The sequence below is a fragment of the Vicia villosa genome, linkage group LG4 (genome assembly GCF_029867415.1).
Source record: "Vicia villosa cultivar HV-30 ecotype Madison, WI linkage group LG4, Vvil1.0, whole genome shotgun sequence".
In the NCBI taxonomy this organism is placed as follows: Eukaryota; Viridiplantae; Streptophyta; class Magnoliopsida; order Fabales; family Fabaceae; genus Vicia; species Vicia villosa.
Genome location: NC_081183.1, coordinates 153,397,913 through 153,414,082, shown reverse-complemented (window position 1 = coordinate 153,414,082; position 16,170 = coordinate 153,397,913). Strand labels below are relative to the sequence as shown.

The window sequence follows — 16,170 nt, the reverse complement described above, 5'->3', positions numbered from 1 at the left end:
TGATTTCTCCGGTGTATTACGTATAAAGGATTGTCCAGTTGAAGCCTTGAAGGCCCACTAGACTAGCCCACACATCACAACGTTAAAACTGAAGCTATAATTAACAGAGAAAAATCTCATTATACTGTAACCTTCTTTTTTTTTTTTTTTTTAAAAAGTTATATTTTTTCTTCATAACTAAAACGTGTGATATTAATATATTTTAATTTCAAAATTTAAATATATAATAATTTTATATTTCAAAAAAAAGATAATCAAAGATTAATTTTTTTCTTAAAATACCAAGTGTCATTATTAATTTCTCTCAAATGCGTTAATCTTGTCCAATAAAATAATCAAATCTTAACTAACATAATGGATTAAAAAAATTGTTAATAGAAAAATCACAAATTAGACTATTACTAATAATACAATAAACAAGTTTTATTCATTATCTTTGAAGGATATATATTACAATGTCAGGATTTAAATTTGCTTGAAGTATTTAAAGTTCTTGTGAGACAAAACCTTCAATATCCGAAATAATTGACCTAAAAAATTAATAAAACTCCCCATCTAAAGTCAAAGTTAGAAGTTTCTTGGAAACTTTGCTTTTAACAAAAAGCAAACAATCCTCTCAAGCTTGCTTGGCATCAAAGTTTGAAAATATTATACTATACTTGTAAGTTTCACATTAAACTTCGAATATGTTTTGTGGAGTATATCCTTTATTTTCTTTTTCGGGTTTTATCACCAACTTGTCGGCAACAAATATTTGTAAAGTACTAATGCAAAAAAAATATTTATATTTCTTTCTAAAGTTAGACATTATACGCAATTTCAAGAGTTAAATATGTTTAAAGTCTTTCTTTAAATTTAAATATTTTTATTTTTTCATTTTTTTAATAAATTTAGTTAAAGAATAATCCTCTTAATTTTTGACATCCACACTTTTAGTCGCTTCATTAAAATCGTCATTGATTCAGTCGTTAAATAGTAAATCGTCACTAAACTATCGTTAAAATCGTCGCTACTTTTGTCGCTAAGCTGTAAAAATCATCGATAAGTTGTAAGAGAGATAAAAAATATGGTTAAATAAGTTTATGAGGATCATTCTTTAGAAATTTTTTATAGAGGAACAAAAAGTGAAAATATCTACTTTTAAATAAACTTAAAATATATTTAACCCCAATTTCAATAATATGCACTACCTTCGTGTCTCATTATTTGTAACAATTTTTGTTAAGAATTATTTGTCTTTTTAAAATTTCAGTCTAATATTTATTATTTTTATATAAATATATCTATTTATTAACTTTTAACTTATTTGACTGTTAATATATTTTACTAAATATTTTTATTTAATTATATTATAAACATTTATTCTTATTTAATTATTCCATCACTATCGCTAGAAGTTTCTTTATTGTAAATTTCAAAAAGAATATTTTTTTTAGAGAAACAATGTTGTTATGTCTACTTATTATGGAATCTATCGTCCGAGTTGATGAAATACTCACTTATTAATATCTATAACGTGCTTGTTAAACTTCATCAAATATATATCTTTTGTATTGGGTATGGAATAAATACAATTTTGCATTGTTCAATAATTTCTACTATGATAGAAGGCATTTATTGTCCATTTTAAGAGTTTCATTACACTCATAATGGCAAGGATGAGAGAAAGAGTATTTCTCGTATGATGTCTCATCTTAAGACGTTACAACTATCTAACAATGAACGAAAAAGTGCAATACAAAAAGCCTTTGACAATGATGAGAATTTATTTATGGCATTGGAGGAGTTAAGGGTGTTTGAGCAATGATTACATAGTAGGTATATAAGCGCTACGAGTCGGGCATGTTATCATCCTGATTGTCTGTTTTGTATTACTCATGGGATAGGAGAGTCGAAAGTCATATTATGGGTATTGTAAAATCATCTACAACAGACTCCAATAACCTTGACGCAAATTAGGGGTTTGTTTTGGATGAAAGTTTGTTAGAGAGTTCTCATAACACATATTGTCACTGTGAAGAGTATACTCTTTAGGCATTGTCTTGCTTTCTCTCAAGCATTGAATGATGCTCTTTATAACGTGGTTGTTGAGCCAGGTCTGTAGGTGCTTTGGTTTGGTTGTTATTTTTTTATGATAAAGATAAAAAGATGAGCTATAATGTCAAGAAATGCCTATGCAAGGTTGTAGATGGTCATTTCATAGTGGTTAAGAAAGTGTTAGGGTCATCTGAAATGACCCCATGTAACGGACATACAATGAAGATTTTAGACGCTAAGCATTCATACACACCACCCCCTCAATGCTATTCACCTTATTCTCCTCTAGTGGTTAAAGGTTATATTATTTTTTAGGTGCATTAAATAACTTTTCAAATGGACATCATATGTTAGAAATAGTTTGCAACCACAACATATATCAAATGCACTGTATGGAGAAGGTTCTGATGTGGCAAGAAATCTTTTATGTGCAATCACTTTAATTGTTAACATATGGCCGAAATGAAGATGTCCGGTGAGTTTGGTAGTGTTTGCTGTCTATGTACCCTTGAAGATGTTATTAAGTTCTTGAAATTTTGTTCTTCAGATGATAAGATGTAAGGCACAATGTTGGAACAATGTATATGACAAGTTAATTGCGTAACAGAAAAAATAAAGGCAAAATATAAATAACACAGGAATTGATAACCTAATTTAGTGCAAAATTACCTACGATTGGAGGGTGCTGATTCAATGAACAGAAATTCATTCTTAATTGTTAGAAGTAAAAATTGGTCTGATCTGAACACACCTAGTTCAAAGTAGATCTAATATTACCATTATGCTTTTAAAGTGTAAGGGACATTTTGAGTGGGTCAATAATATTGTTAAGTGTTGACACTATGCATATCTCCACATCTCCTCTTCCGATTATCTCTTGAATGAGGTGATAGTGCATAAGTATGTGCTTAGACTGCAGATGAGATCTAGGCTCTTTAGCTTGTGCAATACCACCATTTTTATAACAATAAGATCAATGAAATCAACAATACTAAAAACTAAACCAAATTAAATAATGAACTTTTTAATCTAACTATTCTCTTTGGTTACATTTGAGACAACAATTTACCTAACCTTAGTGGTAGAATACATTTCCTGCTTTGAACTTTTTCCGCTCACAATACCACAAATTGAAAAAACATAATCAGAATGGATCTGAAATCCTTTTTCTAAAGAAACAATTGCAAAGATCCGTTTTTTCAATCTGCTAATGATTGTATGGAGAAGCTTGTTGAACTCTATTTTTTCTCTTTTGTAGAAACCGCTGCAAAGAATGTCTCATTGAAAGAGCAGGAGCAGGTCCAGGGCTATACAATTGATGTGGAGATTGTATAATTGTTGGTGTTGATGCCTCTGACCCTGATGGTGTCATTACAGTTTCTTGCATTTTTTTATTTGCCATCATTAAGATTGATTTGGCCTGCACAACATTCACATTATTATTATTGTTTCTCAAAATAATTAACCATATTTATAATATATCAAAGCCAATCAAATGCCAAACAAACATATAACAAATAAAATTACCTGAAACTCAGTGACATCAGTAACACACATCTTGCCATCGTAGAAAATAGTCAGTGGCAGTTGCTGATTTTGGATTGAACTTTGATCACTATCTCTTTCTTCTTCAACCCTTTAATTGAAATAGAAATTAACAAAGAATTAATTCAATAAATAAATGTGAAAAAAAAACAATAAATTAAATCGAAAAAAGGAAAACAAAGAAAACAAAATTACTTACATGTGATTGTTGTGATTGTGATTGTTATCAGATACATATTGAGGAAAAAGGCAGAGTTCTAAGTTGCAGTTCCTCCTCATCTTTTCAAGAGATATATATCAAGTGATGATGTGAAAATTTTGATGGTATAAAGATGAATAAGAGTGGCCGATATATATAAATACTAGTCTGGTTAGGCGCAGCTGGAATAGAAAAGAAGATGAAATTTATGCGTGGAAACGGCTAAGAGATAGAGCGAAAGGGACAGACACTGAGGTTCAAGTTGCGGTGTCTTGTACTGCTGTCTTACAATTACAATTGGAGCATGTGTTTAATTTAACAAAAGAGAAATATCAAAGAAGTATATAAAAGCAAGTTTTCAACGTGTTTGGAAACCAACTAAGTGTGTCACTCGTGTTGACACCATGGGATCATAATAAAAATGATTTGTTAATATATTGTCTTTTGTAACATGTATTATAATAATAATAAACTCGTGAATGGATTGATACTAGTAAGTCATGTAACATGTTTTCTCTGCCTTACTAAAAAATTATTGAAGAAAAGAAAGATGTTGATGATATATTAAATTGTCATTAATAATTATTGATGTTTTTCATTAATCATAAATAATTGTAGAAACAGATTTTTTCTTCTATTTCTTTCATCTAGCTATTGCCGTCATGTATAGCTGTTTCGGCTTGCCAAGACTACAAAGGTCTACTTTGAAGAATTATCATAAAAGGTAAGCAAGCAGGTGGAACCTCGCTAGGTAGTCGGCCCCCTAATCAAAGCTACCAAGGATTTAAAGACATTCAGATATGATTAGAAGGCTCCCCGTAAAATACGTCGGTTCAAGTGGAGACGATTTTAATCATCTATCATATCTGTCACACGTAATAACATGTATTATCTCATTCTCACCATTGAAAGTTGTACCATGTTAATATCTCGTAGATTTTGGTGTTTAAGTGTTAACCTCACATGTCCATCTCGCTCCATCACACCTGAATTTTTTGCCATCGTACTGGAAGGACATTCTCCATTCATCTTACCAATCTCTCATTCGTGACCGAAATAGTGGGCACCGTATATGGGAATCAACTTTTGATTCCCGTGAGTATCCACGAAAATCGATTGCCTCTTAACCACTGCATCAAACCGAGCGATCTTATTTTCGTTTTAATCTTTGTTCAACTTTATACCAACTATGGTGGCATCTAAGTCTTCTTAGATCACTGCCCAACATAATGCCAATGTTGTTGCTGAAGTCGGCGTTTCTAATGAGTTGGTCGACTAGCTCGTATTCTTCTTCCTCGGTAAGAGAAATTCCTTTCTTTGTCACTTGATGGGTTGAGGGGCCTATCTTGACTTCCTTTAATTCCTTTGTGGGCGTGAGTCTCTTGTTGTCAGCGGCCAATCTAGGATCCCAACAATCGGTGTCTGCATTTAGAGCCTCAGGAAAGAGGGTGCCATCAAAGGCAAACTCTTCTATCCCCGTCACCAGGTTGCTCTGATAACACTCTTGAGTGCTTTTCTGGTCTCCTCGAATTCTCCCGACTCGCCTACTAGGTAGCAAATACTTCAAGACCAAATAACATGTGGAAATAAACGCCCCCAATGCATTGATGGTGGCTCGACCTCAGATGATGTTGTAGGGAAACATGGCGTTTACTATGAGATAAATGACTTTGATCACCTTGGCGTCTGCTCCCTTGCCAAAGGTTGTCTCTAGGGTTACATGGCCAATCACTTATACCTATTCACTAGACAATCCTATTAACAAACCCCGAAATGTTTTGATACCGTTAGGATTGAGGTGAATTCTTTAGAAAGCATCCTAGGATTGGACGTTTGCAGAACTCCCAAGATCTCTCAGGACTCGCTTGACGTCCCAGTTGGCGTGTTGTATTATGATGATCATGGGGTCATTATCATGAGGGAGGATTCAGACAACATTACTACTAGAGAAGCTGTTGTTGATTCATGATTCTCCATGCTCCCTATTAGAGAACCCTGAGGAAATAATGTTTGCGGTCAGCACCTATTTGTCGTATTTCCTCTGGGAGGAGTCAAAACTTCCTTTTTCGGAGAAATTCCCTGCTACGGTGTTGACCCTGGAATGTGGAGTTTCAAAAGCCTTCCTCGAAGGAAGATGGAAATGACAATAATAAAACAATTGTGACCCAGGTTAGATTTACCAAGGCCTACGGTGGGCGTCACTGTACTTGTCAAAAAGTATAGGTGTGTCTAGCTTCCCTACACGGGTCTAGGGTACTCATAGGACTTTGTAAATGATGGTGATTAGGGCTTGCATACGACAACGAGAGGCCCTGTTTCGTGATGTTTACGGTTGTATGAGAGGGTCAACTCACATGATCAGGTGAATGGCTCTATGTATAAGTGTTATGCTTAGGGTGTAATGACTTTTCTATCTCCCATTAAGGAAGAAGTATTAATAGAGGCCCCTTTGGCCTAGGTTTTTTTTTTTGGAATGATAACCACTCACTTAATCAGTGGTGAAGATTTGAATCCCTACTTTCTAATAGGGCATGGATCAACTATTTACTTTGACTTCTCTTTGACCAAGAAACCTCTTTTTCCATGTTTTCCTTAATAGGAAGAGTGAGAACCACTAAAGACAAAGCAATTCCTACCAGAGGGCAACACATGGTCATCACCTCTTCTAAGGGCTACAGTCCTCACACGTTTACTAGACTCTTTATATATATATATATATATATATATATATATATATATATATATGTGTGTGTGTGTGTGTGTGTGTGTGTATGTGTGTGTGTGTGTGTGTGTGTGGTGGAGTCTTTGAATTATTTAGCTTAATTGCAACTTTTGTCCCCTTATTTTTTGAATTTTGATCCTCCTATTTTAAAATCCGATTTATTAGTCCCATTATTTCAATTTTTCGGGATTTTTGTCCCCCATTTCATTTAAGTCTCATTTTCTACAATGGAACAACTAAATTGATGACGTAGCTGAGATTATGTGGCATGAATGATTTTCCACCTCATTTATAATTTTGTTATTTTATTAATAATATAAATTATTATATTTATTTAAAAATAAAAAATAAAACCAGAATTTTGAAAATTTTTTTGGAAGAATAAATTGTTTAAATTATTTTAGTGGAAATTTTAATTGAATTAATGAATTTAATAAGAATTTATAAAACAAATTTGAGGTCAATAGGTATTGAACCCCCTTCAAGGATTTAAGGATGTCAATTAACCATATGTACCATTAAGGTTTTCTAACAAATATGTGCACCGATATTTATTTAACATGTTCGAAAAATAACACTTCCATCTTAGCCATTCCCATTCTGACCCATTCTTATGGCTAACTGTTGTACCCCAATTTTTGACCATTGAGATCCCACCATATTCCAAATAGTAGGATATTCATCATCATCATTATCATCATGTATATATCATTTGCTAACCTAAAATACAAAAAATTTATTGTTTGTTACTTGTGTCCTAAGACAAGAGACTGATCAAGAGGAGACTGAGAAAATTAGGGTTTTGAGGCCCACTAGGAAGTTCAACATTCTGCTATGATTCAAAGGGTTCTCTCATTAATATCCAAGTCATAGGATGGCCCAATTCAAGATCAACCACTTTCAAGATCACCTAAGGTCCACATTAAGGTTTTGACCTAATTCCACTAGAGGGTTGACTTTTAATCAGGACATGGCTCCAAGACTCAAACCATAATTAAAGGGCATCAAAATCAACATTATAATCCATTCACATCATTCATTTGAAGAGGAGACCTTGATTCATATGGAATCCACAAAACTGCAGTTCATCTGGAAAATGTCAACTGTGTGGTTAACCTTTGACTTTTGAGAAAAATGATCAACCATGAAATTTTGAGGATCAAAATCATCAACATATGATTAACGAAGACATTTGACCAAGAGAAATCAAGAAAATTTATCAAGAATAAAAAAGTCAACAAAAGTCAAAATTAGGGTTTTAAGTGATTTTGACCTCATTTTGGGAACTTTAAATTTCACATAAAACTAAAAAATCTCCCAACATGAAATTTGTAGATCTTGATCAAATAAACAACTTTTTCTCTACTAAAAAATCTCCCAACATGAAATTTGTAGATCTTTATCAAAAGTGATTATTTTGGGAGATATGGAATTAAGAAGATTATGTTCAAAAAACTTAGAAATGTTTTAAGTGTTTTCACTAGAATTTTTCCTAACTTTGTGGCCATTTTTCTCCATGATCCCAAAAGAGTTTGAGAAAACTTTTAACAAGTGAATTGAAGTATGTAGAAAGGACTTTCCAAAGAGGCCATTAGCATGAAATTCTATGGCTTGATCTATGAGATATGATTTTGTGAAGAAGGCTCCATAACACTTGAAAAACTCCATGAACATGAAAAAGTTATGAACCAAAACCACTTCAAATGCAAAGATTCCTTTCTTGCAGCCCCTATAACTTGTTCGAGGCACAAAAATCAGAAGATATCACTTGCTTTTGAGCTATGATCCAAATGTTTTATGCATTATCCAAATTTCATTCCATTTGTGTACAAAAGCTTAGACTTCCATTCTTGAAAAGTAAGCTTTGTGCACAAAGTCAATACATTGATTTTCCAACTTGTTTTAATCTGATCACAAGCAACCCTAAAGCTCAAACACAACATGTTTAAAGTGTTTAACCACTCCAAGCATGCTTGTACCTTCCATTGGAACTATGGAATTCACATAACTTCATGAAGAAGCAAAAGTACATAACTCTCACATGTGATGTTCAATTGATCTAATTCTTCCCTCCACAAACCCTAATCTTGGCCTATAAATAAAGGGCCTCACTCCCTTGATCAGACACACAAGAAATCCCAAAGTCACTCTTCATCCCAAAAACCATTTTTTTGTGTCATTTGCATTTTCATAGCAATGTTTAGTTAGAGAAGTTCTGGGTATAAACCAACCTTTCTAACACCTTCCATACATCATTTGTGAGCTATTGATCACCTCCATACATCTCCCAAACACCTTAAACTCATAATCACCCTCAAACCTCCATTAAAGCTTCATAAAAAGCCTTAACCTTCCAAATTTCATTCCATAAACTCACTAGCCAAATTTATCGTTCAAACACCTTCTATATATCATATAGAAGCTGTCCAGATCATTCACTAACATCTGAAACACTTGGAAGCCATTGTTGCACTTTGAATTTTTCACTTTTTAGGTACCATCGAGTTTGGAGTTATAGAGGCTCTCAAGGCATTCTAAGCATTCAAACACCATCCCTAGAGGTCACTGAAGCTTTCCAGATCACTATAACACTTCTGTAACACCTCTAAGCTAGGGCACGACCTCCATTTTCAGAGGTAAAGAACTCAAACTCGAGCTCTATCATTTAGGCATCAAACTTTGCATGTCTTGATACCATTCTGATAAAAAACATGTAGGGATTAATAGCCCTAAGGTTTTAGGGCCTAATTTTATGTTTTAAGAGTTTAATTTGAAAAATTAGTTTTAGGGTTCATACGGTTTTTCCAAAAATTGGCGAGTTTCAATTTAAATTAATCTTTGAAAGCTACATGTTTGAAATCGTGGCAAAATTCTAAGCAATTTGGTGTTTTACATTTTTAAATTTGATGGAGATTTGAGAAAATACGAGATCAGCCATGGAGGTCTTCATGTTTTGTTCCAACGAAGAAGATGATGGACTTTGCGCCATCTCTTCTGTTTAAAATGCAAGTTTTAAATATAATATGCTGAAAGCGTGTCTTTACTTGAATGCATCATTAGCTCACTTGGTCCACAGCGCGGTCTTAGTCCTCTCTTGTCCCTGTACGTGGGTTCGAAGCCCACTTTTTACCAAAATTCTGATTTTTTTTTTGTGTTTTACCCCATTTATGAAGCACATGGCTCAATGGTATTTGTTTTGAGAATTGAGTTAGGGTGCGTGGGTTCAAGCCTAATTAGTAGCCACAAAACTTCCTTTTTTTATCACTTGTTCATTTTGATTTTGCTTCAACTTTAAAAATCATTTAAAAATAGTAAAACTAATATTTTTTAACTCCATTTTTTTGTGTGGTTTATTTATGTTGTCTATTTTATTATCATGTTTAAAAAATCTAAAAGTATTTATTATTTCATCATAAAAAAATTAATAAAAAATATGTCCTTTTATGTATTAAAAATCAACAAAAATTATTTTCTTTTGAATATTTTCTTAAAATCAATTTTTGTTTATTTTTGTAAATATATTTTTAGGGTTAGGATAAAAGGTCTTTGACTTTCTCATGTACCCTTAGACCACATCTCCTTTAGAATTTGGTATTTAATCATAAAAAAAATCAATTAGATTTAGGTGTTAATTTCAAAACCCTAATTCAAAAATATGTTGATCTTTGTTTATCCATGTTAAATGAACTTGTTTATATTTATCATTATCCTTTGTACTTGTACATATACTTGTTGATTTCCATTCTTGTGTTTTTGTTATCTTTGTATATATCTTGTTTATCTAACCATATGCATGAGTTTCATATTTATCATCCATCATTCATACATGAATTAATCCAAAGGTATAAATGTCCTTGCTCATTATCATTGATGATTATCATACTTACTTGTTTGTCTTTTGTGACACATGTTATCACACACACACACACACACACACACACACACACACACACACACACACACACACTTGAGGTATCCATTGATTGATTGCTTAAGTTGTTTGTTGAAAATCCAAAGGAATGAGAATGATATTGACTAAAATTGTCAAGGTACTTAAACTCTTTTCTAAATCTCTTTTATTTTGTGTTAAAGTATTGTTAAAACTTTTCACTTGTTAAAAGTGGTTTTGTATTGTTAAAGCCCACCCTTGGTTTAGTATTGTTAAAGCTCAACCAACCTTTTATTTTGAAACTTTGGCACTAAGAGGAGAATTATTTCCGGTGAAACTACTCCTAGTCCATTGACCTTGTATTGTTAAAGCTTGGTCCCTTTTTTTTTTAATTTAAAATTGGTTTTGTATTGTTAAAGCTCAACCACCCCTTTGTTTTTTTTAAACCTTGGTACTAAGAGAATAATTATTCCCGGTGAAACTAATCTTAGTCCATTGACCTTGTATTGTTAAAGCTTGGTCCCTTTTTATTAAAAACCCGTTGAATATTGTTAAAGCTCAACACCCAAAAAGATTTTAGTCACTTTGGCCCCCTTTTATTTTTCTTTTAAGAGAAACTATAAAAGCTCTGACTTCCCTGTTGTTAAAGGGGTATGTAGGCCTAAGATGCGATGTCTTATCGAGCTCACTTTCAAAAACTTTTTTTCCCATCCCCACACTCTTTTTTAAACAAATTCACATATGGTTTTTCAAAAAAAATGTACACAAAACAATAATATTTTCAAAGAGGTTCCCATTGAGTACCATGGATGTGAGGGGTGCTTAAAACCTCCCCCTTGCATAAAAAACCCTCCGTACCCAAATCTCTGATAAGTTTATTATTTTTTATTTTAAAAACTTCTGTGAATTTTATTCGCTCTTTCTCTCATTCCTTTTGGAAACAATAAAGCACGGTGGCGACTTTGTTTAAAACAAATGAGCTAAGTCTTTCTCATGACTTTAGTCTCACCAATTTCACCGCTACACTAACATATCACTTCCCATTATGCACTTATCAACATGTGAACCATTGGGTAAAGTAACCCCTCCATATGGGCCAGGCATCACAGCCTGAATACACATATTGAAACTCAACATATTCCATCTAATCATAGTCATTGTCCTCACACTCCATTTCCACCATGTTTATCTTTCCACTACTTGACCCTATAATATAACCAGGACCACCATCCACAGTCTTCTTCCAAAACCTTGGAGAAAGAATATGACCAAAGTCATTCAAGAAGAGAGCTTTCTTAGCATACTATTCTAAAACCTGAGCTTGAGACTTCATAGTAGACAAGAAAAAAGATATCCTCTGCGAGAAGCGTTGACCAAATATTCTACGGTAACATTTCTCCAATCCATTTATCTATGTGTATGTTGAGAGAGCAAAATAATAAATTAAGAGTTGTGTAATTGTAGTCTAAATCATGTCATGCGGTAATTCTAAATCAAGTGTATCATTCTCTTGTAACATTGAAATTGCTATAAATGTTGTAAGTTGAACCTCAGTAAAAGTTTGGTGCAAGTTTATGGGATGATTATGGTTTAAAAGCTCAAGTTGATAGTCGAAATCTCAAGGAGAAATTCTTGAGGACTATAACATGCCGCATGAAGTAAGACCGAACTATTATAAATCCTTTGTTCACTTTCATAACTCTTTGCTTTTACTATCTCGTCAGGTATCTTTAGTCTTTAAATCTTCGCTTAATCTCTCTTCTTAAAATTTGCCAAATTAAATCAATCTTTTTGCAAAAAGTTTTCAAAAACCATTTACCTTAATTATACCCTTGTATTTGAAGTCACTTGGTCAACACAAATACCATCTGATACTACTAAAGTGATCAACTTCTCATTCGCTGACTATATTAGTTTTAAGTCGAATGTGTAACATACACCACACTACTATAAATAATACTTTTTATGACAAATCTTTCACTTCAACCCACCAATGATTAAGGTATATGTCCATTTAACGCTGTCATTTATTTATTTTTAAATATAAACAATATATACCCTCGATTATAAATAACCTACGCACACGCGCGCGCGCGCACACACACACGAGAGAGAGTTCACTTTAAATCCTAGTAACTGTATTTTAGTTATATTTATATTTTTATTGGTTTAGGGTCACATGGCGCCTTTCCTTTTTCCCTTTATTTATTTAGTTTTGTTTTTTATTTGTATTACCTTCGGTTATAATGGCCAGACGAGGGGTTATATCTTTTGCATCAATATTTTTAAATACCTTTCTTATGCATCAATTATAATATTTTTAATTAATAATTAATCTATTATCTCGGTTGTTACTAAAAACCGACGTGTTAGTCAATTTAAATGAATTCCCAGAATATGACGCTATTTGGGTCTATATATATATATATATATATATATATATATATATATATATATATATATATATATAGAGGAGGGATCAAATTACACCCGAAGAGTTACACCACGAGTTACACTCGTTCAATAACTACATCTCGAATTAATATTTTTTAAATTTAACCGTTGGATTGAAACATAATATCATATAGATCATACCTATAAAGTTTGAGCTTAATCTATAATGATTTACTATATCATCAAGATATCCAAAGATTAACGTCAAAATGAGCTTTCATATAACGTTAATTTTAATGTAATTCAATGACATAGTAAATCATTATAGATTAAGCTCAAACTTTATAGGTATGATCTATATGATATTATGTTTCAATCCAACGGTTGAATTTATAAAATACTAATTCGAGATGTAGTTATTGAACGAGTGTAACACGTGGTGTAACTCTTCGGGTGTAATTTGATCCCTCCTCATATATATATATATATATATATATATATATATATATATGTATATATATATATATATGTTTGATCTTTTTCACTTCCTCTCTTACACAACTTTGAAGCTTCAGATTCCTTACTATATTATCTTTGACTTTTGCATTTCACTAGAAACTTAAATCTTCTCCTAATAAGAGGCTTAGAAATATATTACCATGTACCAACATGATTAAGAAAAGGGTCAAGCAATAGGATTCCATCAAACATAGGAGTCATCATGAAAACCATCATGATCAACACGTGATGAAAGCATCAACTGCAATCTATTGTATCTACAAGCATACAGATCCACATTTTTAAGGTTAAACTTGTATAAATCCTTCGTGCATTTTTCTAACTCTACTCGTTTACTTTCTTGTCATGTATATTCTACCCTTAAATCTATGTTACACCTCTCTTCTTAAAACTAACTCAGTTAAATCAATCATTTTGCAAAGAGTTTTCAAAAACCATTTAACTTAACTCACCCCTATTGTGTTTTAAGTCACTTGATGAACACATATAACATTTGATGGTATTAAAGTGATCAACTTCTCATGTACTTACTATAATGATTTTAGGTCGAAGGGTTAGATACACTGTTATCACCATGAGATTAAATCATGACATTTACATAACACAATATGTATTACTCTTATGGTGGATTAGTCCAAATTAAATATTACTCATAATATTTATACTGATGTGAAGATTTGAAATTTCATATTCATGACCTGTGAGATATGATCACCAGTATACTCACGTAATAATCTTTACGCATTACTATTATCCTATTTGACAACCAGATTTCGCTAAATATCCTTTTAGAATAGAATCCTTATATTTAAGGATGTCTCGCATTTAAGTCACAGTTAACACTCCATTAAAAGAATTAATTATTCTAGAAGTTTTATTACTTTGAAAATAAATGTTATAAAGAAATGCCTATTATTATGAATAATTAACTTGATACATGTTTTGCGTTCTATCAAAAAATCATTGACCTTTAGGGCACACACCAATAACCTCTGACTAGCACTAGAGCCCATAACACCCATAGGTCTAATATGACCAACATGTTTATGCCGAGTAAGAGACTTTCTGATTGAGTCAACAATATTGTCAGGTGTGGGTACTCAACCTATCTTGACATCTCCTCTTTTGATTTTCTCCCGAATGAGGTGATAATGCATAAGTAAGTGTTTAGATTGCAAATGAGATCTATGCTCCTTAGCTTATGCAATGCTACCATTGTTATCACAGTAGAGATCAATGAGATCCACAATACTAAGAAGTATACCAAATTATATAATAAACATCCTGATCCAAACAATATCTTTTGTTACATTTTTTTCACTTTGTACTCATTCAGCTCGCAGCGCCACCATTTTAAAATAAAATCAGAATGGATATGAAATCATTTTCCTAAAGAAACAGTTGCAAAGATCTTTTTATTGAAAGACCCATTTTCTAATTTGCTAATGATTGTATGGAGAAGCTTGTTGAATCCTATTTTTTCTCTTTTGTAGAAACCGTTGCAAAGAAGATCTCATTGAAAGAGCAGGACCAGGTCCAGGGCTATACAATTGATGTGGAGATTGTACAATTGTTGGTATTGATGCCTTTGACTCTAGTGTCATTACTGTTTCTTGCACTTTTCTATTTGCCATCATTAAGATTGATTTGGCCTGCACAGAGAACCATATATCATCTTCAAGAACAAATGCCACTCAAATGCCAAACATAATAAAATAAATAAAATTACCTGAAACTCTGTGACATCAATAACACTCATCTTGCCATCGTAGAAAATAGTCAGCGGCTGTTGCTGATTTTGCATTGAACTCTTATCACTATCTTTTTCTTCTTCAAACCTTTAATTAAGATAAAATTAATTAATTCATCACCTAATTTGAAAATCTAGAAATAAGGAAGACTAAGAAAACAAGTTGCTTACATGTGATTGTTTTGATTGTGAGTGCTATCAGAAACGTATTGAGGAAAAAGGCAGAGTTCTAAGTTGCAATTCCTCCTCATCTTTTGAAGGGAGATATGAAGCGAAGATGTGATAATGTTGAAGGTATAAATGTATAAAATAAAGATCAAAAAGAATAGACTATCTTATATATAAATGCAAGGTTGTCATGATGGCAACCCTAGCCACATGTCAACCTGATAGCAACTCTAAGCCCAAACCTTAATTCTAAATTTACTAATTTGACCTCACATCCTAATTTTAACTTTACTAATTTAATCCTACATTAAGAATAAATATAATAACAATAATAATAATACCATTATTAATAATAATCATAATATTAATAACAAAAATAATATTAATAATAATGTAAATAAATAATAAGTAATATATATTTATCGCCACAATCTTAAATCTATTAGTTTTTAAATTGACAAAATATAAATAATTATAATAATAATCATAACAATAATAATAATAATAATAATAATAATAATAATAATAATAATAATAATAATTAAAATAATAATAATTATAACAAAAATAATATTAATAATTATTATTAATATTAATAATATAATAATAATAATTAAAACAATACTAATCATAACAAAAATACAAAATATAAATAATTAAAATAATAATAATCATAATAACAATAATAATAATAATAATAATAATAATAATTAAAATAATAATAATCATAACAAAAATAATATTAATAATTATTATTAATATCAATAATATAATAATAATATAATAATAATAATTAAAATAATACTAATCGTAACAAAAATAATATTAATAATAGTTATTAATGTTATTAATAATAATAATAATAATAGTAATAATAATAATAATAATAATAATAATAATAATAATAATAATAATAATAATAATAATAATAATAAGTAGATATGGTG

General features: G+C 31.4%; 2 protein-coding genes across 2 annotated transcripts; both read right to left on the bottom strand.

The window, feature by feature from the left end:
- Window positions 1-3,045: 3,045 nt before the first annotated feature.
- On the bottom strand, window positions 3,046-4,066 carry LOC131599978 (protein TIFY 5A-like). Its single transcript, XM_058872212.1, has 3 exons — window positions 3,782-4,066; window positions 3,565-3,673; window positions 3,046-3,457 (listed from the first exon to the last, which is right to left on the bottom strand). Exons 1-3 carry the CDS (start codon window positions 3,859-3,861, stop codon window positions 3,245-3,247), a joined length of 402 nt encoding a protein of 133 aa, XP_058728195.1. The 5' UTR covers window positions 3,862-4,066; the 3' UTR covers window positions 3,046-3,244.
- A 10,643-nt stretch (window positions 4,067-14,709) lies between these two features.
- LOC131599977 (protein TIFY 5A-like) lies at window positions 14,710-15,306 on the bottom strand. Its single transcript, XM_058872211.1, has 3 exons — window positions 15,227-15,306; window positions 15,035-15,143; window positions 14,710-14,957 (listed from the first exon to the last, which is right to left on the bottom strand). The coding sequence occupies exons 1-3, from the start codon at window positions 15,304-15,306 to the stop codon at window positions 14,748-14,750; spliced, it is 399 nt and encodes a 132-aa protein (XP_058728194.1). The 3' UTR covers window positions 14,710-14,747.
- Between the last annotated feature and the right edge of the window lie 864 nt (window positions 15,307-16,170).

Coding starts and splice junctions, on each gene's coding strand:
- LOC131599978 (XM_058872212.1), bottom strand. CDS start 3,861: ATGAGGAGGAACTGCAACTTAGAACTCTGCCTTTTTCCTCAATATGTA. Junction 3,674..3,781: donor CACAATCACAACAATCACAT/GTAAGTAATTTT, acceptor TTTCAATTAAAG/GGTTGAAGAAGAAAGAGATA. Junction 3,458..3,564: donor CTGATGTCACTGAGTTTCAG/GTAATTTTATTT, acceptor AATGTTGTGCAG/GCCAAATCAATCTTAATGAT.
- LOC131599977 (XM_058872211.1), bottom strand. CDS start 15,306: ATGAGGAGGAATTGCAACTTAGAACTCTGCCTTTTTCCTCAATACGTT. Junction 15,144..15,226: donor CACAATCAAAACAATCACAT/GTAAGCAACTTG, acceptor TCTTAATTAAAG/GTTTGAAGAAGAAAAAGATA. Junction 14,958..15,034: donor TTGATGTCACAGAGTTTCAG/GTAATTTTATTT, acceptor TTCTCTGTGCAG/GCCAAATCAATCTTAATGAT.